Source organism: Leptinotarsa decemlineata, unplaced genomic scaffold (assembly GCF_025532065.1).
Source record: "Leptinotarsa decemlineata unplaced genomic scaffold, Ldec_3_MD MMD2_tig00000026_RagTag_RagTag, whole genome shotgun sequence".
Classification (NCBI taxonomy): domain Eukaryota; kingdom Metazoa; phylum Arthropoda; class Insecta; order Coleoptera; family Chrysomelidae; genus Leptinotarsa; species Leptinotarsa decemlineata.
The window spans coordinates 1,564,351-1,591,378 of NW_027412539.1; the positions used below are offsets into that span (position 1 = coordinate 1,564,351).

At 33.5% G+C, this 27,028-nt stretch overlaps 1 protein-coding gene across 3 annotated transcripts in view; it reads right to left on the reverse strand.

Annotated features, from left to right (window-relative positions):
• Positions 1-284: 284 nt before the first annotated feature.
• sba (six-banded) overlaps positions 285-27,028 on the reverse strand; it is a 283,639-nt gene continuing 256,895 nt past the window's right edge. For 2 of the 3 annotated variants that reach the window (XM_074171590.1, XM_074171589.1), the window contains exons 13-17: positions 25,366-25,994; positions 20,362-20,982; positions 15,390-15,741; positions 12,403-12,628; positions 285-6,875 (exon numbers count right to left, since the gene is read on the reverse strand). In XM_074171590.1, coding sequence (XP_074027691.1) covers positions 6,689-6,875; positions 12,403-12,628; positions 15,390-15,741; positions 20,362-20,982; positions 25,366-25,994 — 2,015 coding nt within the window. In that variant the 3' untranslated portion in view covers positions 285-6,688. The remainder of the gene's footprint in view (positions 6,876-12,402; positions 12,629-15,389; positions 15,742-20,361; positions 20,983-25,365; positions 25,995-27,028) is intronic. The other variant, XM_074171591.1, reaches the window with a different exon arrangement.

Here is a 27,028-nt window from a genome sequence, read left to right on the forward strand (position 1 = left end):
AATATTTTTCTGAGAAAAACTAAAATTCACCTCATTTTTTGAACAGACATCATATTCTTCCAACAACCCAACTATACATTTTACAAGAGTTTACAGTTCTACCCATCGGGAAAATTCTACTTATGACAATAAAGCTAATCTGACCAATTGTTCAGATCGTAGGAGTCATATTTGAAATTATTCCACTCCCACTATCAAATGTACCTTCTCCGTTTTTGGGAGAAGCTATTTGCAGATTCCCAGTTGAAAGGATTGATTTTTTAAGGAGAAATAAAATATACATCTTCAATATCTAATCCAGTATTTATTGGTCTGGAATTCGTTCAACCACAACATAGCAGGCCAAACAGTAAAGTATCAATACAATATATTTACAAAAACAAACGATCAGCTACCGCACGTATATGTGCCTTCTCGTGACGAGTAGCTCTAACACTGGATTATAGTACGAAGTGGATGTAGAAGGTCGATAAAATAACCCTGTACATACACACTACAAATAAAATACACCGGTTATACATTCGATTTCGAAGTTATTGCTCGCAAAATACCATAGATGTCAAATTTATTTTTCAGTGCCTTGTAAAATAATTCATGACCTAATTGTATTTGGAGGAATAACTCCAAAATCTGCAACACAGAAACAGGTACCTATAAAAATTATATACAAAATAAAATTAAAAATAAATAATACAAAAACAGTGAAAACGACTTGTCCACTAGCAGAAGAGATGCAAAAGAAAATGAAACCAACACTTCGCTCCTACCAGAAGACTTTTCTCATTCATCTCTATTATATTTCTGCAAAATTATTAATGTGATGCTTGAAATAGGTTTCTTTCAAAACACGAACTAAACCCTAGGTAATATTAATTGTACATTGAAAACTACCCAATTGATTTGAATGTCACAATTCTAAATTGTTTCCAAGGTATTCACGAATCAATAAAAACAATATAATACATATTTACAGTTTAGTTCAAGTTATTAAGGTTGCCGTCCAATCGAACTTGGCAAACTAATCCACTAGAGGAGTCACCGTTTCAAGTGACAAACAAATCATTATGGAACCCTGTATATCCACTTGAAACCTTTTTATACAAATTGAATATAGTGCCACCATGAGATCACTTGTGGAAATATTGTCAAATGATTTGGTGTGTTGTGAAACAAGAGACAGTTTTTTAGTTTTCAAGGAAAAATTTAAATTTTCCACCAGTTCACATAATTTATTATTTACCTCAAAAATTTTGATGGAAAATTGTAAACATAATGGCCGATGAAAGTGGAAATTTCACATTAAAGTGCTAATGGGAAGTTATACTTTTCAAACTTCAACATTAAAAGGTACGAAAAAGCAAAAGATACTATGCAATTTATTTATCTATGCCAGCAAAAAATTACAAAGTGATTGATTATTGACTCTCATTGAAATAGAGAAGCTTTCAACTTTCGCTGGCATAGAACAATTTCTGTGCCCAAACTTTAAAAAAATTCGTAGTATACAAGTAGTAGTGGGTATGTAGTACTCAAAATTGAAGTCGAAAAAATACCACTTCCTAATGAGATTTCTGAAATAGATGATGTAAAAAATGACTTAAATAGAATGTATGTGAATTGTTTTAAATTTCAAATTTGCAAATTCTCTCTAAAAAATTAGACAAACTTCTTCATTTATTATCACTACATTGAATTGTTTGATAATATTTTCATTAATGGAAACATTGTAGCCATATTGAATTTGTAGTTCCTACGCCCCCATCTTAAATTCAAATGACCGCTTGTGTAAATGCTTCAAAAAGATATACAGATATTCATTTAAATTCTCAACTTCAGTTTATTTCTGGTTGAACTGGAAATGATTTCAAATTGTTTCATTGTTAGAAATATCAGCTCCAAAGACCTTTAATTTTCTTTGAAATTTCAATTTTTTTTTACAAACAACTGAATGGTGCCATGTATGAAGGTTTCGCTGTCACTCAACATATTTTCATTATCATTGACTGTATTTTGGTCATTCATTATCAATACTGCTATGAATGTAATAATAACTACTTTGGATAGAATGACTGTTTTTAAATAAAACAATGAAATTGTGGGTAAAACAATAAAAATCAGAGAATTTGCATAAACTGGATGTACTGCCATTTTACTCAAATATCTCTAATAAAAGAACATAGACAATTGCTTATACTTGAACTTTGAACGATTTTTCATGGTCTTTTTGTGAATATAAGAGAGAAGGCTTGAAACATTTTACTCTTTTCGCAAAAGTAGATTATAAGTAATTTCAGTAATTATTTTTTTTTTAGTAAACGACTTTGTACAAATTTTCCTGATTCATTCTTGGGTACCAGAAATCAGTCTTCACAAAAATGATCATTTGGCAATCAGTTATAATCAAGAAAATTATGAAATTCAAATCAATATTTTAATATATAATTAATAAATAATCCCTAAGCATATTTCAATTAAACAAATGTATAAACAATAAATACACAATATTATAAAAATATAATATACAGCTTTCACTTATGTAGTTTAATTACATCCTGTACGACTGACTATACATAATTATTTTAGTATGTTTGATTTCGGTTGAATGTTTTATTAGACTCAGCGGTCTTCAACTTTTATATTCAAAGGATAAATCACATCCAAGAAATTATAATACAGAACTCAATGAACAGAATCAATTGTTGATTTCAAATTATTGATTCTCTATAATATTAAAAAATAATTCATATATGTCAATTTCTGAATGCGGTAGAAAAAATGAATTATGGACTCTTTGATATCTGAAGAACAAGATAAGAATAAAAATAAATCTATTTGTCCTAAAAAGGTAATAAAAACTAAAAAATTACCAATTCATTTAGACTGATGAAATTGATATTTGTTTATTGATAATGTCAACCAAACTAAATACTTATAGGAATCAAAATAAATCTGAAGACTATATTGAGAAGAGATACATACATATAATAAAATAATTATTTCAAAATAAAATCTCCAAACATTCTACTCTCCCATCGTACCTACATTGGGAGACAATAATGTTTCGAATTAAATCCGACAGACATTTATGCAATATATCTCACAAACGCTAGTTTTGCAGATGTTCCTCGTTCAGTCGAATATATCACCTACAGACCGGTTTCGAGGTATTACCTCTCGTCACTGCAGGAAAGATCCGACCCAAACAGCAATGTGCCTGGGACACGATTAATTTTAACGTAGATCGACTGAGTGGTCATTTGAGGTTATCATCAGAGGTCGTCACTGTTATTAGTTATAATTATTTTTTATTTTCTAAGTGTTTTGTTCGAAAAGTTTCTAAAAGGAAATTTCATATTTGGAATGGACTTGAATTGGAAAGTGCGGGCGTATCTTCACACATAAATTATTGGACTTCACTGTCCTCAAATAACAATTTGAGTATAACTAACAATGGACAACTCTCCTTATGAAGACGCCATTGGGATTGCCAGAAAACTAACATTGGCTAATCAGAATGGACAAAGAACCTTTGTTTATACATCAATGAAAACTTGCATCAAATAATCTCAGAAATTCAACAATAAATATGAATTAGAACTCATCTTTGATTAGTGAAATTGAGAAAAATATTATCAATGTTCAAATATTTTCATTCAAAAAGCTATTCTTCAAATTTCAAAAAGGGTTTTTCAATCATTTTCAAAATCAAGAATTCAGAGATTTAAAAAAACCAATCCCAAATAAAATATACTAACCGGTCAAATTGAAGAATATCACAGTACCAAAGAAATTATAAATCATCTCAATCCAAAAAATTATAATTATTGTCAGCTTCTTCAACATTTGACTAGAATTACCACAATAAATCATCATATTTTTCTCGTCTATTTACATAGAATTCAATCCTTACTCTAGTCACTGGATGCTTTATTATTAGCAACAAAACCTCTTTCGTTGTTAATGTTTTAAAATCAAAGTTTTTATAGTCCCTTATTTTCAAAGGAAAGATAAAATGTCTTCAACTAATCATTCCTGAATAAAATCATCTACTGAAATTATACTGAATACCTAATAATTGAATAAGTTCTAATTGATTTATTATAATGAATTCTTGTGGAATGATAATGGAACAAATTTTGATATTTTGATCTCAAGTCGTCTGTCTCAATTGTGAAAAATATAACAAAAAAAGGCAAATTGAAAAACAACTTTTTCACTGACCAATTATTTCACATGAGTTTGGGATGATGATTCTCGTAACCGGGATTATATAGAAGTGAAAGAATATCCAGAGTCTAGTTGCCTTTGAAGACACAGAATCATTTGGTCCACAACCATGGAGGGCTTTTTCAGCTCTGTTTTATTGGCTGACTGGAACTACTGAGCTGTGAACGGTAGACTGTTTCTTTTTGTACTTTAATTTTGGTTCCATCAGATTGTGGCATGTTTGGGGCATGTGGAATGATTTCTGCATTTTTAATAGTTGGATGTCACAATTTATTCAGCTTCAGCTATTTGAAGAGGACGAGATGGTGATCTGCCAAGGGAACCTGAGGATCTGTCTTTTGGACAGTCTGCAATGTTTTTGGTGTAAGTTGAACCAGTATCTGCATTCTATACAGACAGCTATCAGAAGGAGCAAATATAAACAATATGATGATTATGATCACCCTACTCTGATAACGGAAGCTGTGCAGCTATCAAACAAAATAATATTTTTATAGATTGCAGTAGGACACAAATCAGAACTCTGTAAAGTTAGAAATTCAAAAGTTCAAACATGAAAACAGAAATGAAGGGCAGATCTTGGGGGACCCTTTGTAGATTGCACACATTTATTTATCTGGACTGTTTGACATCAATAACAATACTGTGTCTGACTGGATTAGTTACATCAGTCACTGTTTCTCTCAAAGGCAATCTGGGATGATATTCTTTCTCCTTCACACGATAAGTTTCTGAAATTGGAAACTATTCGAAAAAAACAGGAAGCTATTGATAACTCATTAATTGACAATAGTTGACATTTTGCTCTACCAAATTTCAAATAATGACTTTAGTAAAACTGTTACGGTTATGAAGTTTTGCGATGAATTTCAATAGTTCGGACTTCCATTGTCCGATTTAAAGAAGCCGCATATATGTTGTTCAACAATGCATTTAGCCAAGCTAGCGTAGAGATACGCAACATATAGAAACCTCTAATCAAGCGAAATACGACCAATTTCCGCCAAATGGTCAGCTTCCGATGAAGCGGTAAGAGGGAAGAGGGGATAGGTGAAAGCACTAGAATGACCTATAAATAGTCAGATCTCGGAGGAAGTCCAGTTATCACCTGAAGACGATTGTGGATACTAACAATCGAATCGTCGTGAAGTAACTTGGTTTGGAATCTTTTAACTTTCAATTTTCATCTCGTGTCATTAGTTCAATTTATTTTCTTTTTTTGGTCGTTGCTTGTATTTTATTTTATTGTAATTTTAGTTTTTTTGCTTAAAATAATTGTTATTTTTCAGAAAATCTTTTTTAATTTTTTACAGATTCTTTCAGGGATTTCAAATCAAAATAGACAATGGAAGAACGGACTAATGAAATTCACCAGGAAACATTGTCAACCACCTTCAAACAAAAGTTTTTCAATATTTGGTACAATACCAAGTACTTTTGTCCAATTTCTACTAAGTTTATTATTTGTTACGACAGGTAACTAAGTAACTGAGAGTGGTGTAACAAACCTAAACCGGTCATAACAAATAACAAACTTAGTAGAAATTAGACACTATAAATATATTCACTATTCACTATGAATTTCTAAAAAATAAATAGGTCATCAATCGAACAAGTTAGCTCAATTTCGCTTGAGTTATCCATAACTTTCTGCCTACACTGAATATCAAGAGATTTCATATGATCTTTCAAAACTAATTATATTTGGATAACTAACATTGTTTTAGCTCTTCAGGTGAAAAATGTTCATATTATTTCAAAGTAATATCCAACAGGTATAAAAAAACCTGTAACTACATTTTGCCTCAAATATTCAATTAAACTGAATAACCGAACTTAAGACCAAAAAGTGAAATGGCAACTATCTTGAACCAGGAAAGACATAGTTTATTATTAATGACTCAAACAAGAGACAAGCATGATAAACTGTAAAAGCGCAAACTTTATGATTATTGGTGTCATCGAGTGACTATGTTTGAAAGTAAACTAATTATTTTTCACAGCTACTCCTCATTCGTTCGTAATTACGAGGGCATCAATCAAAGCCCACATTTAGTTAGAATTATATGGTCTTATGTAAAATGAATCTGTAGTGGTGTAAATTCTAGGTTTTGGCTATTACAAGATTTCGCCCTAACTTAACTAGTTGAAAAAGGTATTCTGAAAAATATTTTCATATGATTACAAACTAGATTCTAGGACATGGTACCAGTATGCAATATTGGTCTACTCTGTGAGTTGTGATACGAATATTTTTCAACAATGATATGCAAGAAAATCAATATTTCATCTGTTACTAAAATTTTCTCCACAATGTTATGTGAAATATATTGTAACACATCTCAAAAAGGTAGAATGTTAAAAAAGCATTAGTAATTTATCTATTTCTACATTTATAGTCAATTTCTTTCAATAAACTACATACATTTATACAATTGTCATCTATCAATGTGGGTCTCTTTCAATGGAAGCTGCTTTTGACGCGGCCTGACATTTTTCTTGACGAGGTCTGGAGCACCGGCATTTTCGATATTTTCAGATTTTTGGATTCTGTCGTTCTTTTCTTAGAAACATCTTCCGTGTCATTGTCGAGTTCTGACATAGCTTCTTGGATAGCCTTCTCAAGTTGGTTGTTCAGTTTGCGACTTCTGTAAATGACGATATAACTTTAAAATGTTCTAAATATTTGCGATACATAGCGTATATATGGTGGGTTGAAAACGAGTGGGTCAATAAAAAAGATCTTACATCACATCACTTAATGGCATAAAAAAATAAAAATAAAAAATGATATTTGCATGTACACAGATATACAGTGTCCGCTCAAGAAATAAGGTGAATTTCTATTTTTCTCAAATAGTTATTCAAAATCAAATATTATTTATTCATCCACTTATATTGTCGCAAAACGCCTTCCTTGCATGGGTCTCTTCAATCTCGGCAATAGGAAAAACGTTTGGTGTTATAGGACATGCATTGTTGCATTTTATACATACATCTTTGAACACTGGCAGATTCCCGAAGGAGCTCAAGACCAGTGTCCTTGTGCCAATTCAGAAAGTCCCTAACACAAATAAATCCTGGGAATTTAGACCAATGAACACTTTGCCTTGTATTGAAAAAATATTAGAACTCGCAGTTTGTAATCAACTCATTGAATATCTAGAAAATAATGATATTTTACTAAAATATCAGTCAGGTTTCAGAAAACATCATTCATGTGAGTCTGCATTACAAGTCACAATGTCAAAATGGAAAGAATCAATATATAAGGGACATTATATCATAGCTGTATTTTTAGATCTTAAAATAGCTTTTGAAACAATTGATCGCCACATATTACTAAATGAACTGCAAAGTATTGGTATCAGGGAAACTGTTTTGTTATGGCTGACTGATTAATTATCACAACGCAAACAGGTAACCATCTCACGTGTCATCATCTCACGATGTCATTTTCGGGGTACCTCAGGGGAGTGTTTTGGGACCTATATTATTTTTAATCTACCTGAATGATATAGATACCATCCATGGTTGTGATTTCATGAACCTTTTTGCAGACGACACTTTGTTATCAATTTCAGAAAATAATATAGAAACAGTAGCTGATCAAATGAATAATGAACTTAAGAAATGTTTTCAAGTACATGAATAGCAATAAAATAAAACTCAACACCTCCAAAACAAAATATATGATCTTATCAACTGGTTATAAGTTATCACTCATCAACAATCTCAACATAAGATTAAAAATTGCAGGTGATGTAATAGAGTTCATAAGTGAATTCAAATACTTAGGTTTCATGGTAGATAATCGTTTATCTCTTCATGCTCATTTTGATTATATATATATATATATATATATATATATATATAGAAAAATTACTAAAAAAATATATTTTTTCTCAAGAATTTCATCTCAGCTTTCAATGTACTCAAAAATTACATTATATAATTGTATAATCCAACCCCATTTTGATTATTGTGTTAGTCTGTTATACTCATTTGACCAAAATGAGGGTGACAGTGTTCCATGTAAGTGCAATTTATTACCATTCATTTAAAGTAGAACTCATGTGAATGATATCTGATTTTAATTCCACAACGAATGTTTAAAATACAAACTGAGTAGACAAAAGTATCTTCTGTATAATTCAGTGTTCATATAGAATTATTTGTTTCGAAAGAATTTTTTCTTTTGTGTAAATCAATGTTTATATGAAAGTAGCTGTTTCAGGAGGACTTTCTTTCAGTTTGTGTCTGAAAGTTACTTTTGTGTGCCTGAGATTACTACCCCAGGTGAGATTCTCACCTAAAATAATTACCCTGAAAATTTACTTCTTTGAATAAATTTCAACAGAAATCCCTCCTAATAAATAATTCCATCAATGCTGCTTGGATTTATTTTAATTTATGAATAAAATATACCTTTTTCAATCATTAATATCTATAACAAGGTACCTGAATCTCTCAGAACTTTGTCTTCTATGATCATGAAGAATAAATTGAAAACTTTGCTTCTCACCAAAGCTTATTATTTGCTGGAAGAATTCTTCAATGATAATTTGAACTGATGTTGTTTGCGTTGAATATTTCATGTCGTATCATTCTGCATTGTGATGTAGTTTAGTCTCTTTTGAACCCTGCATATAGATGTATATGTTCGTGTTCTGTATCTAATATAATAATATTACATTTAGTATATTGACTATGATAACCTTGTTATTCATACATCTGTGGCCATTTATATTCTTAACCAATATTAGGGGAAAGTGGTCACCATTCGTACGCGGGGCACATTCGTACAATTGGTTTAACAGAAAAACTAAACGGCACACAAACACATCTTTGCTTATGTGCATAGACATATCGACCACCATGTTGCTAGCGGAGTGTCGCGCCACTGGCACCACGGCGTTTCAACTGATAAGATATGACGTGTTTTTGCGGGTTGTGAGTAAATTTTTTACCTAATTGTAATTTTACCACTAGTAGAATTGTTATGTTTTCGACAAAATGGTGATGAATGATTAATGTTAACATTGTTTAGTTTGAGCTTCAATTGTTATATTTCTCAAACCAAATTAGAATTTGTATAAAGTTGTATTTTAATTTTGTGCAAAGGCATGGGGTGCATTCGGACAGCCAGACAGGGGGGACATTCGTACGCGTACGAATGCTCCCCTTTAGATTATATTAACCACTAGTATATAAAATTTAATTTTTATGAAATAAAATGTAGTATCAGCTTTTAAAATTATCGTGCAGATAACACAATAACATATTTTTTCTTTTATGAAATATTCTACTTCTGAAAAAATGAAATATTTTTGATGAATCAACGTTATAAATAATATTTTATTGCAGAATCATGGTGCGAAAATATAAAAAAAAAGGTACGCGTACTCAAGAAGTGGATGAAAAGTCCATGAATCTAGCAATTGATGCTGTAATACAAAGACGGTTGTCGTATAATCCTCAAGATATTGTTACCGGAACTGGTGAATCTTGCACCTCTGCTGCCGAGACACAATCTGTACCGAGTTCTTATCTTCCCATAACACCAGAGATCATAAGACCTTATCCTATATCTGTCAGAAACAGAAAAACCAATAAAGGGAGAAACTCGGATAAATCCCATATATATATATATATATATATATAAGATTCAGAGGAATCTAAAGGATCACAATTTAGCTTGCGGGAGAGTTCAACATCTCCAGTTGATTTAAAATTGATGAAGAGACTGATGATCATAGTATCAATAATAATTCAATTATGATAACAGAGAAAATCAAAGATAATTGTTATATTTTGGTAAAGTTTAAAAAAAAAGACTTCTGTTGTTCATTACTTCGGAAAAGTCTCAGTTATTATTCCGGTATAGAGATGAATATATCTTATCTGTGTATCAGAGATGTCGCCATGATCTTCCCTGATCCTCAACCACGAACGGGCTGTGCAGCTAGAATGGCTAGACTTTATACATTTGCAGTTGATTCAAAGAAACAACCAAATGTATGATTACCTATTTTTTGTTATTTTTTTAAGAAAGTTTTATCGACTATTAGTCAAGTCACATATTTTTAAGTTAGTTCATTGATAAATTAATATTTTTATAATTATTGAAAAAAAATCAACGACTTCAATTGGCTTTCTAATTACCCTGTATGAATCTACCCCATGGCGTACGAAAGTACCCCACCTATTGTACGAACGTACCCCGTACGTGGGGTACGTTCGTACAAATATCTTATCGTAGAAAAATCGCTATAACGCTTTAACCTTTTGACATACTAGATTCAAACTTTTCTGTAATAAACTACAATATATTTGTTACACTCTGGTACATAAAGTTCATAAATTCAACAATTAGTTATGAAGAAAAAAAATTAAATCTAAAAAGTGTACGAAGGGTAACCACTTTCCCCTAATGATATTGCCTCATTATTTTTCACTACTTCTGTAATTTTTACTGTAATTGACATGTTCTACACCTGAAAAGGTTTTTTATTACAAAGAACCAATAAAGGATATCTATCTATCTATATATCTATCTATTTATCTATCTATATATCTATCTATCTATCTATCTATATATATATCTATCTATCTATCTGTTATATTGACACCAAGTACTAAATTCGTCAATAACTAAATTTATTTCCATCGATAACTCATTCTAGTTTTTCCCAGAAACGTTGATTGTAGTGTCATCAGCATAGTTATGTGACATCTGATATGAATTCAGACAAGTCATTGAAAATCATAAATAACAATGAACCCAAAATAGTTCCTTGTGGAACACCTAGTTTCACATCATAAGTAACTGATGTAATTCCATTACATTTAACCACTAGACTACGGTTTTCCATGTACGATTCTATCCAACACAACACATTATTGGGAAAACCCATTACTAGTATTTAAAAAAAATCAGAAAAGACAGTATCGAATGAAAACAGGTTATTATCCACTTGTGCATAAATATACTTTAATAGTTGATAAAATGCATATTTAATTGATTTAATCTTCAGAAAACTATGAATATTACTGGAGTTTTTTCCCCAACACCAAATCGTTAATTTTAACACCTCGACACGTGTTTCGATCACCAAGTGATCATTTTCAAAGAGGAAGATTTTAATCTTCCTCTCCTCAAAACACGTGTCGAGGTGTTAAAAATAACGATTTGGTGTTGGAAAAAAACTCCAGTAATATTCATTACTACACCAAAGGTTCCAAACAGTGCATCATAAGTCCATAAACTATGTTGATCACTGCAGAATGTTCAAATATTTCAAAAATACAACAATGAAATTCTACTCACAAATATATACAGAATTTCGTCAAACTTTTGATAGTGTTGAATTTCTCTACACAATAATATAAGGAATTTTGTCCTCCCCGAACCCTGTTTTTTTAATCCTTTTAATATTTTCGTTTTCAGATCTATTGCTCTTTTATGTTCTCAAATGCACTTGTTCTCATTTTTTGACAAAACTATTCAGCTTAGAATTAGTTTCTCTTTTTCCGTCTCTGTTTTACTTTTTTTCTCGGACCACGTTTTCACCTTTTCCTTCAAAATATTCAAATTTGAAAATTGCATACAATTTGAACTTGGTTTGATCCCCAATTTGAACTTGGTTTGATCCCCAATTTGAACTCTATCCAAAGACCAGCGCCACTAATAGTTATCTTATAAACATTTAAAAAAACATAATTACCATTAATAATACAATCGACTTTAAGCACGATAAACTATCAATGATTATAGAAAAATTACTTAAAATTTCTGCCTCATGATCAATAATGAAAATGAATCACCAGATACTTCAATTTTGCCAACTGAAATCCTGTGTGAAAAATTGGAACTAAGGAAATTAACGATCCATTTATCCACCAGATAACGCCAAGTTCAAAAATTAAAGATTTTCAATTTTGTATTATGACGAAATAAAAGTTTAATCTGTAATTCAAAAAAAGGTTCTGTTTTATTGGGGGTAATATACTTGTTGAAACCAAAATGTTTCAAAACGGAGAGATATGCATGTTTTTTATTCAAACAATTAATCACCACAATAGAAGCCACTGATACTTGAAAATAAAAATTTTTTCATTGATGTTGAGTGTGGGAATATTAGAAAGAGTGGCTAGAGAAAATCAGTAACTCACGTTCTCAACTTTTTTCGTGCCTGATGGTGGGCATCAAGGCCTTCACTCAGCGTCTGCAACGAATGACAATCGATTTCAGAAACGAACTTTTCTGATCCAAACCATTTTACGCTAACGGATGCATCGTGAAGTTTTATGATTTTGCCAGGCCAAGCCGAACAACCTTTGGCTGGACCCCAGACCAACTCGCCCAAAGTAAACCTCTTCGTTCGAATCTTATTCTTCTCTACATCGATAAAATTTCTTTTAGAAACATAACAATGATTCGAATTTTAGAGGAGTTCTGCATTCTTCCTAATAGGTAAATGATTTATCTTGGTATTTTTGAAGCCCTCAAATTGATGTTAAATTAAATATTTTATTCATACTACAGGAATGAGAAAATTCATTTGATAGGTTGCAAAATTGAAGAGGGATTATTGCCAATAAAAAAAGTATAAAAGCAAATGATTCATTACATCGAGTTGGTACTCAATCATTGTTCTACTTAAGGAATAAATGCATATAACCCTCTAAATTATTGTCTCACACCTGCAGAAGTACTTTGAAAGCAGTTTCCCTCAGCAAACACCCACGCAATTTCTGAAAAGATGACTTTTCGACAACAGATATGTACAGAGTAGAGCCCGGACACACACCATCAGGTTAATATGGTAATGAATAGTTTTGTGATATTATTATAGCCACACCTTTCAATATTCACCCTTTGATATAACTGACCACTTATGTCTTTGTTGAATATAATTTGTAATAATACTAGTGACAATGTTATTATCAACAATGTCATCTTATTAATAGGATAATGTTAGTTTTTCGTGCATGCATATTCATTAATTTGTTAGTTCTGATAAAATGGTAAGTTATCATTGGGGGAATTAAAGGTTTTCCTCAATATTATAAAAACCAAATACTAAATTCATAACATCTACGCTTTTGAAATTGATATCCTTCATAATTTTACTGTTTTTACAATGCCAGAAACTGTTGTAACAGAGAACACTTAGCAAAAATGGAAATGAAAGTGAAAATGTTGGGAGGGGGGTTAACGGGGACGAAAGTGGATAATAAAGAAAAAGAATTTAAAATTAACCATGTTGTTTCATAACCTTTGAAGATACTAAAGGACAAATTGAAAAGTTCATCCAAAAAAGTCACAGTATAATATAAACCATCAGTAAACGGTGGTATTTATAAATTTTGTCTGTAAATGAAATAAACGATTTGATTTTTTTCAAATATCAGCTTTCCTAAAGGGCTAGCGTTACGGAAAGTAATTTCTTTCCATTCCCTCAGCTAAATAATAAGAGTTAGAAAATGCCTCGTTTGAAAATATGTCTATTTACTCTGACAGATCTGGTAATCAGAACTGTAGAGTAAGAACAAATTTGCTGCTTAAAATATGCTTGCCTTTTCAATTGTACTTTGATCCGTTTGAGTAGTGAAGTGGACTGCTTGGTCTGCGACCATGAGATAGCGGAAATTGCAGCATTTCTTTTTGATACAGCTGCCCGAGGGGCCGATGAACTTGGTTTGTTTTTCGGTACTGAACCAGTTGATCACAACTCTTTCACTAAGTTGGAACCACCGTAGTAAAAGGCCCACATAAAAGTCGCAGAAATAACTTTACTTCTATGGCTACACGAGGGTAAGCTGATGCATAAGGTCTTCTTCAACAAGATTGGGACTTCGGCTCACCAAAGCATATGACCTTTACTTTCCTTAGGCTCACGTCGAAAACTAAAGGGTTCATCATAGCCTGCATGGATGGTATTCAACACCTTAGTCTACTGTAGATGCATGTATAGGGGTCCTGGACACAAGGTGCAACAACATTGAAGACCTCGACTTATCAAAGTATAATACCTTTACTTTCCTTAAGCTGAAGTCGGAAACGTAGGGGTTCCTCATGGCCTGCCAGGATGATATCTTCAACATGATGAATATACGCTATGGACCATCAGTTCCCTCACACCCCCCTACGACTGAGAGGAATGAAATTTGAACTGGCTAACCCATTAAGATTGAAGGTTATCCGGATATACATCCAGTGGGGTCCAATGACTAATGGACTAATGAATATAGTGATATCGGGCACAAGGTGCAGTGCCTGCCACGAGGCGCCTGAGATCCTAATGCTCTCACTGTCGGTATGTCCAGAATATGTGGTTTCAGCCTATATCAATCGACATAACGTGGCCCTAAGAGTGCTTAATTACCACCTATGGCACAGTATTGACGAGGGTAAATTGAAACGGTTGTGAAGGATGAGAAGTTTTAAAGTTATTGGAACTATTAATTACCCACCCTCAAGCATATTAGAAGCGAATAAGCCTGATGTAGCCTAATAATATGCGGACAGATATTTATTTTTACTTGATAGTCATTTTTCCAAATATCTTTCTGTAAAAAATTGTTATAAATCTGAAGCCGAAACTTATGCGAGTTATCGTTTAACGAGGTCTTACGTGCAAAACAAATATTTACATTACAGGTTTTTTTCCCGGTGAATACACATCCATCTTCTAGGCAAAAATGTATACAATCTTGCAGTGGGCAAGAGAGTGCTTTATAAAAACGAAAGGTGATATTTTTTCAACATAAGAAATTCCTTGGCACTACAGTGAGAAATATATAGAGCTGGCTGAATGAGGTATACCGAAGGTTTTACTTGAAGAGGAGAGAACTTATACCATGGCCTTCTAGAAGCCCTAATCTGGCTCTGATTTTCATGTTTCTATGGGAAAGAATAAAGAACACCTTCGAAGAATCAATTTATCAATTACATAGAGAAAACTAGTTTGAAATCTGAAGTTCTGAAAATCAAAGCCACCCTATACTGTTCACATGAAAAAAGCCCAATTTGGACTTGCAATGAGCTTAAGCAATCCCTTCCATTTACTTTCGAAGAGTTTAGAGATAATGGCAATTATTAGTACACCCATTAGCAGAAGTGAAAGAAAACACCAGAAAAAATGTGTATGCCTTACCTTCTTCATCATCTTCAAACAATGCAGTTTGTCGATGGTGTGCTTCGAGTAGCACATGTCCGAGACTTTCGCTGGCCTTCCGCTTATGCATCATCCTCTCGTAGTTTCTTGAACTGATAACAGCGTCCTGGGGCTTCATATGTTCTGAAACGTACTGCAATCCTGACACTAATGTTGAAGACTCTGCAAAAGCGACATGCGTTGGGGTCGACCTTTTGCCGAAGTGGGTCAAATCCCCGTAATGCTGCTTTGGAGTGGCACCTCCCTGCTGATTTCTTCGCCACTCTATTTCAGTGCTTTGGTTCAGATCGGCAGAGTCGGGTTCACTACTAGAGATGCAGTGTACCATGGCCTGAAGAAAACTGTATGTTGAATTGGCAAAGAATTTTTGTTTTAAATGTACTACCTTGTTCATGAAATAATGATACAATCAATAATTTCAAATGCATTTAATAGCAGATACAGATTAAAAACACGACTTACAGAAACAAATTACGCAATAATTTAAATCAATACATATGCGAAAAACTATTTACACTAGAATTAGAAAAAAATTTTGAACATTTAATATTTAATCATATAAGTTTTTCTGATCGTCGTGTATAGTTCCTGAAATGAGGGTCTCATACCTCTATCATATACTATCAAACCCACCAGAAAATAAACTGAGGAGACTATAAACAGACCTATAAACTTAGACCTGATGAATTTTGGATTGAGAAATTGGAAAGACCTACAGTTGGCAGCAGGCCGATTATTGAAAGTCAATATTCCTTCATACAATGAATATTTTCTAGAGTCAGACAGAAATCAAGCAGGTATATTCACGGAATGAAGATCTGGTCCAGTATACACAAACTATAAAAACCTTGAAAAGGCCATGGAAATCAAGTATCTAGTATCAACATAAAATATCCACAACTGAACAAAACAAAACCCTGAGAAAATCTATGATAGACTCACGGAATAGGTAATGACAGGAGGTCAAACAGACCCAGGTATGCATCAAACTCTATAAGATACTCTTGAAGGGAGTTATACTATAAGAAAGCTTCTCTGTATGCACTTCCGGGGCAGAGATTATGAATGTAGAACCGGAGTTCTGAATAAATTTAGAACTGGAGGTTCCCAAGTCGCCGGGATCGGATGGAATTTATCCAGTTATGCTGCAAAATGACTGGAATTTTTTCTTCAAAATTGTATGGGCATGGAAACTGATAGAAGCATCCTTTATTCCAATACATGGAGAAATTGAAGGGACCTTTGAGAAGGCCTTAGACTAATACATATTACTTAGTGATTAACTGACCACTGCACTAAGATCAATAATGCGTCCAGGTCAGGTATGTCAACAAAAAGCTGTTTTCTTGAAGGCACATTCAATCAAAAGTTCTAAGAATCGAGAAAAAGAGGAATGGACGATACGAGCTGCAGGTAGATATACTGTATATACTTGGAGAAAGAGTGATATACGCTACTATTATGGAGGAAGTAGGAATGGTATGGGTAGCAATGGATTCTCCTAGGGGGTCTTGTCTTCTGTTATGATACCTTGTAACAGACAGTTATCTTCAAGGCGAATATAATATGATTTAGTGAGAGGACATATGAAATAGCTCTGTTATAATAAGATCGACTGAAATTGATCATAATATCTGCAATCATGGAAGAGTTTAGCTTGGCAAAACCATCTGATATACAGATGAGCTAACAACCGAAAATGCAAAGCAAACTCTTCAAAGCAGACCGGAAGATTACATACACATACACTTCCATGTATGTAATCTTACAGTGCACAAAGAATTTCAATTTCAGGCCGCAACAAATGAGTGAATTAATAGAAGGCATGAACATTATGCATCTAAAGGACACCTTCCCATTCAGGAAAGATGGAGGGCGGCACAAGTCCGTTGCCAGAACATTCGTGAAAACGAAGATTTTACATGTAAATATTGCATGAAAAGAGTCGTGAACAAAGTGAGGTGCATAAAATGTGGAGAGGTCTACCATCCAGCATGCTTAAAACAATCCAGTGAGTTGAAAAAGGCTGAATGTTGACATGAAGTAGAGAAACAGAGTAGCCAAAATGACATGCCAGCTATGACAGAGGAAATATGCCCTAAGGAAGAGAATAACCTTTTGAAGACAATCATCAGTGACAAAGAAACAATCGTCACAGAGATAAAGAATGCATAATTTCGTTGCTACATGATAAAATTGCATCCTTAGAAAATAAATTGAAACAATTCAAATCAAACAACACAGCTTCACAAATAAAAAACAGCAAAACAGAAGAAAAACGCAACTCGAAAAAAAAGAGGATACCAAAAAAAACTGTAAACAACCAAGAGCCAAATACAGTCAACAAATCAGACAAAAACAATGGCAACCCAGGGTCATCAGGGGAGCAAGTGAAATACTTCAAATTCAATCAGAAAAGAAAATAAATGAGATAATAAATTTGGCAAAACATGAAGATGGCGATAATGAAGGTTACAAAACAGTGATGAGACGAAAGAGAAAGTATAATGTAGGAAGCGGAGATGGTGATGAAGATTTTTGCGGAAGAGAAAGTATAGCTTTTCCTATCAAGAGTCCCCGATTGAGTTACAGGATACATATAAACAAATACATAAAAGAGCGGGCAAACTCAGAAAACATATCTGTCAAAAAATTAGCTACACAAACTATGAAAAAAGACTTGATTTGGAAGACAAAATTTACAATCCAGCGTTTTGGCCAAATCAAATAATGAATAATTGTTTCAATTTCAAGGTGGGGCAACACCTACTAGATGACCAAGTGGAAGCTAATGAAGGCAACAGGCCAAACTCTTTTTTATAAATATTGAAGAAAACACATCTAGATCATCTGCAAGAACACAACCAACTAGATACGAGGGAAATCTTCAGAATCCTGCTCTACTTCTAAAATACATCGTTTTGATGCCTTTCAGTGATGCAAAAATGTCAATCATAATACAAAAACTCAAAAATAAAATATCTACAGGTCCTACAGGTATTTGAGTACTGCATTTTAGACAGACTCACATAATTCATAGAGAAATATAATCTGATACCAAAAGAACAACACGGTTTCAGAAAAGGAAAATCTACTACAATAGCTTCACTTGATTTTTACAATAATATCCTTGAAGGAATTGACAATGGCCGATCACCCATAGAGCTCTTTTGCGATTTAAGTAGAGCTTTTGATTGTGTTCCCCATGAGGCACTGCTCAAGAAGCTCTGTCTAGGTGGAATAAGGGGCACAGCTGCAAAACTGATTTCATTCTACTTGTTGGACAGAAGTCAGTTTGTTCAAATATCTCAAAAGAAGCCAGATGGATCAGTGAGTAGGCATCGTTCAGAAACCGTAAAGCTGGAAGTAGGCGTTCCTCAAGGTGGTGTACTAGTTCCAGTACTGTTCACACTGTTCATTGCTGACTTAGTGGAATATCTACCGAAATACAATATAACGTTGTATGCAGATGATTCAGCTTTTTTAGTAGACCGCGAAGGCATTCTCACTAACGAGGACGACTGCAATCTGTCACTAGGAAAACTTGGGGAATGGTTCTCTGCCAATCAACTGTATCTCAATACTGAAAAAACAGAATACGTAATCTTTTATACTAGACAAAGGACTACAAACAATTAAATATCTTTGAAACTTGACGATGTACACATAAACCGAAACATTTCAGTGAAATTTCTGTGATTGACTTTAGAAGTAACACTCAGCTGGCATGACCATATATTATATAATATGACAAAAAAAAAATTATTCTAAAACATATCAAATTCGGTGTATTCGTAACCATGTCGATAGGAACTGCCTGAGAGATTTTTATTTTGCAGAAATTCAGTCAAATTTGATGTATGGAATAATGCTACGAGGAGCAATGCCGGCAACACAAGGTTTTTTTTATCATGAAAATGAGCAATACAAGCTATAATGAAAACGTCAAACAGTCTCTCCTGTAGACCTCTATTTGCAGAGATGAATATCCTGCCATTAGTCTGCTTGTATCTATTGAGGGTGGTATGTTATATCTACAGAACCAGAAATACACTTCCGAGATATAATAATGTACACCCATAACAAACTAGAGCTAGCAGCAATATCTATCCCAGACTTGACAATCTTGATCTGGTGTCAAAGGGGCCAAAATTTCCATGGGTATAAAGGCCTACAATAAGTTGCCAGTAAATATTAGAAATGAAACCACACTATCCAAATTCCGAAACACCATGAAAAAATATTTACAAATGAATTTGTTTTATAACCTCACTGAATATTTTAATATGAAACAATAGTAAATTAGTGTATTTTTATATATTTGTGATTGTGTATATTGATTGTAAAACTATAGGTATCTTTTTTTAGGATAAGACCTTCTTTAATGTTCATTGTGATTGACATGTTCTATACCCAATAGGGTCTCTGAATGAAATATATGATTGATTGACCTTAACGAAATATAACTGTTTGACAGAGACCTTAGCTGCAGGCAGAGTCACAAGGAACAGAGATTGCTCGTCAGCTAACAAAGGACATTTACAAACTTGTATGAGAAAAAAGATTTTTGGAAGCATGTCACGAAAGTATGAGAGGAAAAACACAATAAGGCCACAAGTCAGCACTTTTTACCGGAGATATGGAAGATACGTGCAAGTTAGGTTCTTCAATCCATTAAACTCCATAGTAGGTAAACAATATTGAATCTCTAAATCCCCAAACTAACATGTATTTGAATGTTAATATGAATTCGGGATGTTATTTGATATTGACGAAAAAGATTGTGAATTTATTGGTGAAACTCATCAATTGGTTAAAAAGGTTTTCAACTGGATCACAAATCATTTGAATGTAAAGTAACTGAAATACTTACTTAAAAATTATGTTATCTCGTTATAAAATGTATCTACTTTTATAACATATACTGTCAGATTCATAAAATGCAACTTACCATCGTGCATGACTGTGGTCTCGATTGAACGTTCACATCGCTACAACTGGCAGAACAATTTGAAGGGGCTGGTGACAATCCATCATCCGTGCTACCCGTATGAGTAGTAGTATCAGCGGTGGGCGGACTCTGTCCTCCAGGTGCCAGTGGCAATGGGCTCAGAGTTGTAGTATCCGGAGGACTACCAGCAGAAATCGTCGAGGTCTGACAGAAGGTATTTGTCGTAACAGACTGAGCATTCTGATTAACTGCCGTCTGGGTTGATACAGACTGCTTGTAGTTAACAGCAGCTTGAGGGTTATCTCTCTGTTGTACAATAACGGCCTGCATCTGCTTATTATCATTGGAGCTTACTATGTAGTTTTGCTGATCCAAGTTCAAGGTCGCCGATCTCGCCATGTTCTGTTGGTTCTGCTGAGTGTTTTGCTGCTGGAAGTTCTGTAACTGCTGGTTATTGGCCACCATGGTGGTCTGTTGTTGCACGATGGTCGTGTTCTGTTGAACAAACGTGGTGTTCTGCTGATTGGATGATGACACTGCTATATTGGTGGCAGGGGTGCAAGGAACCATTAAAGTCTGACCCATCTGTCCATTCATCTGGATGTATTCTTGTTGAGGTTGCTGAATGGAAAAGTTTTTATTCATATGTTTCTTTGAATTGTACTTGAAAAAAAATTTTTGTTGCTTTTCTAATTCACTAATAATGTATAAGGAATATATCAAAGTGACTCAATTTTGAAGTAATGTAATTGACTTCTGATAAACAAATGCAAGATATTTTCAAGATGTCATTAAACAGATGAGCTTCCAGCAATAGCATAGAATAAATCAATGTACAAATAGTACAAAGTACCGCTCATGATGAGTTGAAAATGAGTGTTTTCATCTATAACCCTGAGTTCACATTGAAATTCTTGGAAGTTGCATTTGATATTGATACTCTTGAACTCTTTTATTTATCAAATGATCTAAAAGAACAATTCGTTCAGGCCAGTCTCAACTGCCTACACTGTAGGTTAATGGACTGACACCTATCAGAAAACAACTACTCCCCTGGCTAATACCACGAAGGGCGTTGAATTATATCTGACAGGTGTCAGTGCAGGATTCTTCACAGAACACTCTTTTCGCAGATGACACGTCTTTAGCTGTATCAGCAGAGAGTCAGGAGGAATTAAAATCAAAAACAGAGGAATTAATATCACTGTTCTTAAATTGGTGTGAAAGGAACAATCTGATTGTAAACTTGACCAAAACAAAATATATCTATTTTAATTTAAAAAACGATCCGAAAAAGCAATCGCTTGCCTTACTAATCAATGGAATGACACTGGCATGCACAAGTTGTACAAAATTCCTTGGCGTTCATGTAAACAACTGTTTGAAGTGGTCTGACCATATCACAGTTGTTTGTAAAAAAATCAATCAAGGGTATTATGCAATCTCAAGAATTAAGAATTGTATGCCTTTATGCGCCATTTTAGATGTATACTACAGTCTGGTCTATAGCCATCTAAGTTATAATGTGATCCTATGGGGAAACAGTGTTGACAAAGATAGAGTTTTCATTGCTCAAAAAAAAGTCGTTAGGAAATTACTAGGCATCCCTTGGAGGGAATCATGCAAGACATTTTTCATTAGTCATCAAATTTTAACCTTTCCCTGCATCTACATCTTTAAAATACTTTTATATGTTCGCGAATGTATAACAGACTGTACTAAGAACTCATTCTATCATAGCTACCCAACTTGATATGCAGAGGAGTTGAGCATTCCTAAACATAAAACTATAAAATTCGAACATTCTCCCAAATATATGGGAATAAAATTATTCAATCGGTTACCAGACCATTTCAAACAGATGAACACTGTAGCATTTAAAAAAGCAGTTAAAACATTGCTTCTTTCTAAGGCCTACTATAGTATTGGCGAATTTCTCTCGGACCATCTCGACTGAATGGGTTCATGCGGCTTTGGCATGACGTATTCAATTTTTATAACTACAATTGTTTTAATTTTTGTTATTCTGACTTATTTGTATAAATTTTTATTGTATTATTTTTATCTACTGATCTACAATTTTATCGTTTGATGTGATTTTTATCTGCTTAATACTGACCTATCCTATACGTTTGTCAACGTCTTTGAGGATGAATAAATATTATTATTATTATCATTATTATTGTTATTCCTGCATATTCTGTTGGCGATACAACTGCCGCAATAGATTTTCAATTATTGGAACACACTTGCAGACCGGTTTCAGGCTGTTTGGCCACTCGTCAGTGCAAGGTAGTGTATATCATCAACATAAAGTCGATGATTTCCGATAATTGAAAATCAAATTCCTTCAGAGTATCATTCCTCGAACTAAGCTGAAACATACAACAAACAACAGGTTTGTCGTCACCCCATCTGCCTGTGAACAAGGTAACCAACTGCATATCGAAAATTTGCCTAATTCCTGGTTTAAGGAAAGAAAACTTTTCACATATAGTCAGTGGGCATTCAGTGAACATTCAGTGGGCATTCTTCAAGTATGGAGCAACACAAAATTCTCTTTCGATCAGTATATACCACGACACAGTAGAATAAATATATTGAGATATGGAGCTACACAAACGCAGTTAACATTAAAACAGACAAAACTTTTGAAACATCCTAATATATATTTTTTCAATAAATGACGGGTTTACAATAGGAATCTGGAATACAAAATTTTCATTAAAGATAATAATCATTTTCAAATACAACATTATGAACTATTATGAATAAATGTTGCTAAACATCAATTTTTAATATAAGACCCAAGGAGGCTTAAATTGACAATTCCAATTGCTCACTTCTGTTGTGGAAAAATGAATGAGCAATGGGTATGAAAAATCACAAAATTTATAAGAATTTCAATTTATTTAATCCATTCATTTTGGTTTCAGGTGTCACAATAAATTTTTTCCTTTATAAATAGCTCATTTTTTTTCTCTTTTTGACATTATTTCTCTTTTAACTAACTCATCCGTCTATTTCAGTTCAATTTATTTCAGTATCTTCAATGGTTTTCAAATTGAATTTTTTTTGGGGTAACAACACATTAGGCATTTGATGGTTTTATTTATTTCAATGATAGAATGTAAATGAATTTTTGAGAATCAGTAATGGTACCAAAAAAAAACCTATTGCTTTTATTCCTACTATTATCAGGGTAATAATAAAAAATAATTCATTAAAAATTACCAACTCTCAGGAATATCGGGATGAATCCATTTTCACAATATTATATAAACATTGCTGTTTAAAACCTAGAACAACCATCTATATAAAAAATACAACTAACTTCCTAATGTTTTTTGGTATATAACCTTCCACAATCTAAAAAACCGATAGAGAATCTGCTGAAGTGTAATAAAGGGCAAACTGAAAAGTTAACCCTGAAAAGTTACCGAGTAATATAAACCACTGAAGAATCCAATATTACTCAGTAACTTGTATTCAAAACTTTTGCAAATTTAAAAAATCGTCGACCACTGAAGAAAGGTAAGTATAAATTTGAAAAACGATTTTTTTCAATTTGTAGACAAAATTTATGAATACGACAAGTTACTACTGTGGTTCTACTGAAAAACAAGTAACATATGAAACACGGTTTTCGAAAACTGGTGAACCAAAAGTCAAAATGAGAATGACAATCGGTAGAAGATAGGTTTAGATTTGGAATATTTGATCAGGTGATTCACAAAAAGTACCTAGGTCACTTTCATTTTGTTTTGAGAAAAACTTTCTGATATTTCACATCCGTAGATGAGTAGAAACATATGATTTTCATTGAATTTGATCATTACCATTTTAAAAAAATACATATAATATTTTATTGACTTAGATAATAATTTTCAACAAGTGTCTCATTTTGGTAATGAATACAATGAACTATCTAGGTTAAAACATGTTTTTATAAAAAACATGTAAACCTAGCGTAAACCAAGTAAAAACTTTGAAATCAACAATATTTAAAGACGACATGTTTCTATTCACTAAATTCAAATTTTTCATGCTCTTCAGTTTCATTTGTCGAGAGCCAATGAACCCAAGACCCTTATTCAAGTGACATTTCAAAGCACTTATCAACAAATTTGATTTCTATTGACATACCAAATATGATCAGTTAATTAGGCTCACACGCGAGATGCTTAAGTCTGACTGAACTTCTCATTCAGAAAAAAATTCATGGAAACTGGATATATTTAAAAAATTTCACTTTACTTTTAATCACACTGAAATTTGTAATTTTATGCAAATTGTATAAATTTATGAATTTTCAATAACTAAAATAAACATTTATTAACAAATCCTTTATTTAAATTAAAAAATACTTACAAAGCGGATGAAAAAATAAGATTCTGAAGCTAAACGTTATGAGACAAAAGATTAATGATACGAATCAACAAGAGCTCAACAATGCACAAGAAAACAATACTTGTCTCTCGATAAGTGTTTCGCTGATCCAGTTAGCTAACTTGGTTACCAAAAGCACGTTGAGAGACAGACATTTTGTTCAGGCGAGGGAAAAGTGTTTTCAATAGATTTATTTCACACCAGAGGTTCTAAATTCTACTTATCAAATCCCAAAATCACTTCAATATTTCATTACATTTCAAAGAAATCAACAGTTTCTAAAGAATACAGAATTATTGGAAACACATATTTGCCATATTAAAGTTATACCAGTTATGTATTTGATATAATGATTAATAATTGGTAAGTCAATTTAATTTTCAAAATATAAAGATTTAGGGTTCTGTTATATTTTATAAGAATGAATATTTGTTGACTACAATACCATATTTACGCATTTTAAACAGTACAGTATTTAAAATGGGTATGATGAAGATATTGTGTAATATGTTAAAATAGTTTACTTTAAATGAAATGGATTCAAATTCATAGTTTGCATGGTTTTCGAATAACAATTTTGATCCATCAATTATTAGATATATTTAAGAGACTCACCATATTTGAATTGCTTGTTCTTATCTGCTGTGGCGATGTGCTGAAAGTTACTTGCTGGTTAGGACTCACGCTGGCAACGAGTGGACTCAATTGACCACTGAACTGAGTCCCATTGACCACAAACTGCCCTCCGTTAGGAGACAAAAACTGTGCTCCAGGACTATGCTGCTGTTGCTGTATAATCTTCCCTTGCGAAGTCGGTGTCCGAATTACCATCCCTGCTGGGCCAGCAGCCAGAATACTTTGCCCGCCATTGAACATAGCGTTGTTTTGGACTGGCGTTAAAACGTTTTGACCATTTACATTCTGTATCTGAAGCTGCATCCCCAAATTCGAAGCATCCTGCAAAATAGTTGCTGTGCCATCTGGGTTCATGACCATTCCTCCCAGATTAGGAACAATGAATTGCTGGATGGCGGGAAAATTCTGAACAACTCCTGTTGTTCCATTTATCAGATTCACGGGCTGCAGGAGATTGATTTGTTGCGCTGGTTGCGAGTTGGTGATCAGTTGTTGAGTGCCTAAGTTGGTGTTGGCCATCGCTTGGCCGTTCATCACAATCTGTGGAGGCCCGCCAGTCTTGCTGGGAACAATGGTGAGTGCCTGCATCACTGGACCGGTCGTTATACCTGAAAATAATAAATTTTTATTTGTACTGGGTGAACATATAAAAATAATTTACATTCATATTATTTATACATATGATATATGGATAATAAATAACTTTCCCAACTATTTATAATAAGGGAAGTCCAGGTTGCCAATGTTTTTGATTTAAACTGGATTTGAGCAACTACCAGAGCCCTAGTTAGAGAACACTATAGATTTAAAGATAACAATATCCGGGGTGGTAAGCTGTAGTTGAATGAAACTTGAAGTACCAAATGTTTCGTCTGCTACTGCCACATACATCATCAGTGGTATGTACATTGCCTACAAAGATGAAGGTTATATCTTGAAGTATCAGCAATGACTGACTGACTGACACTAGTATTCATAATTTTCGAGGGTAGTGGAAGTGATGGTTTCCTCGTTCCTGTAACTCAGTTTACATTGAAACTACTGAGAATGGAGCATCAACACAGGATACAAGAACACGAGCGTAGCTGTCGCCTCGTGCAACCGGAGAAATCCGTAATTATAGAACACGTCCTTGTAAAAACAGACTTCTCAATAAAATACGAAGATACTGCTATGCTGTCTAATTCAATGAATTACCACACCCGACTTCATAGGCAGGTATATGGGTCAACAGAACGTGATATCCAGTACTCAAGAAGGCTAGAAAGGGACTAGAATACGACTCCAATTGTCGTTCCACCAGTAGCATACTTGTCAACAATGTGGACCAATCGGAAAAACCTAGTAACAGTGCCTACCTATTAGACCAACTGCGAACCAATCAGGAGAGACCATTTGTATGGACATCTCACCATCGCCCTCATGACCATCTCCACTACCCTCTGAAATCATAAATACTAAAGTCTACTCAAATCCAAGATAGAGTAAAACAAAACAAAACCGAAGCGTGATGTTCACGTGATCGCCCAGTGTCAGATGGAAAGGGCAGCGTTCATTGGTGAATTCGCCTTCTTGGTACAAGTTCGGTATCTGCACAGGGTTGTAATCAGTCGTTTGCGTGTTTGTGTGGCGAGCGTTATAG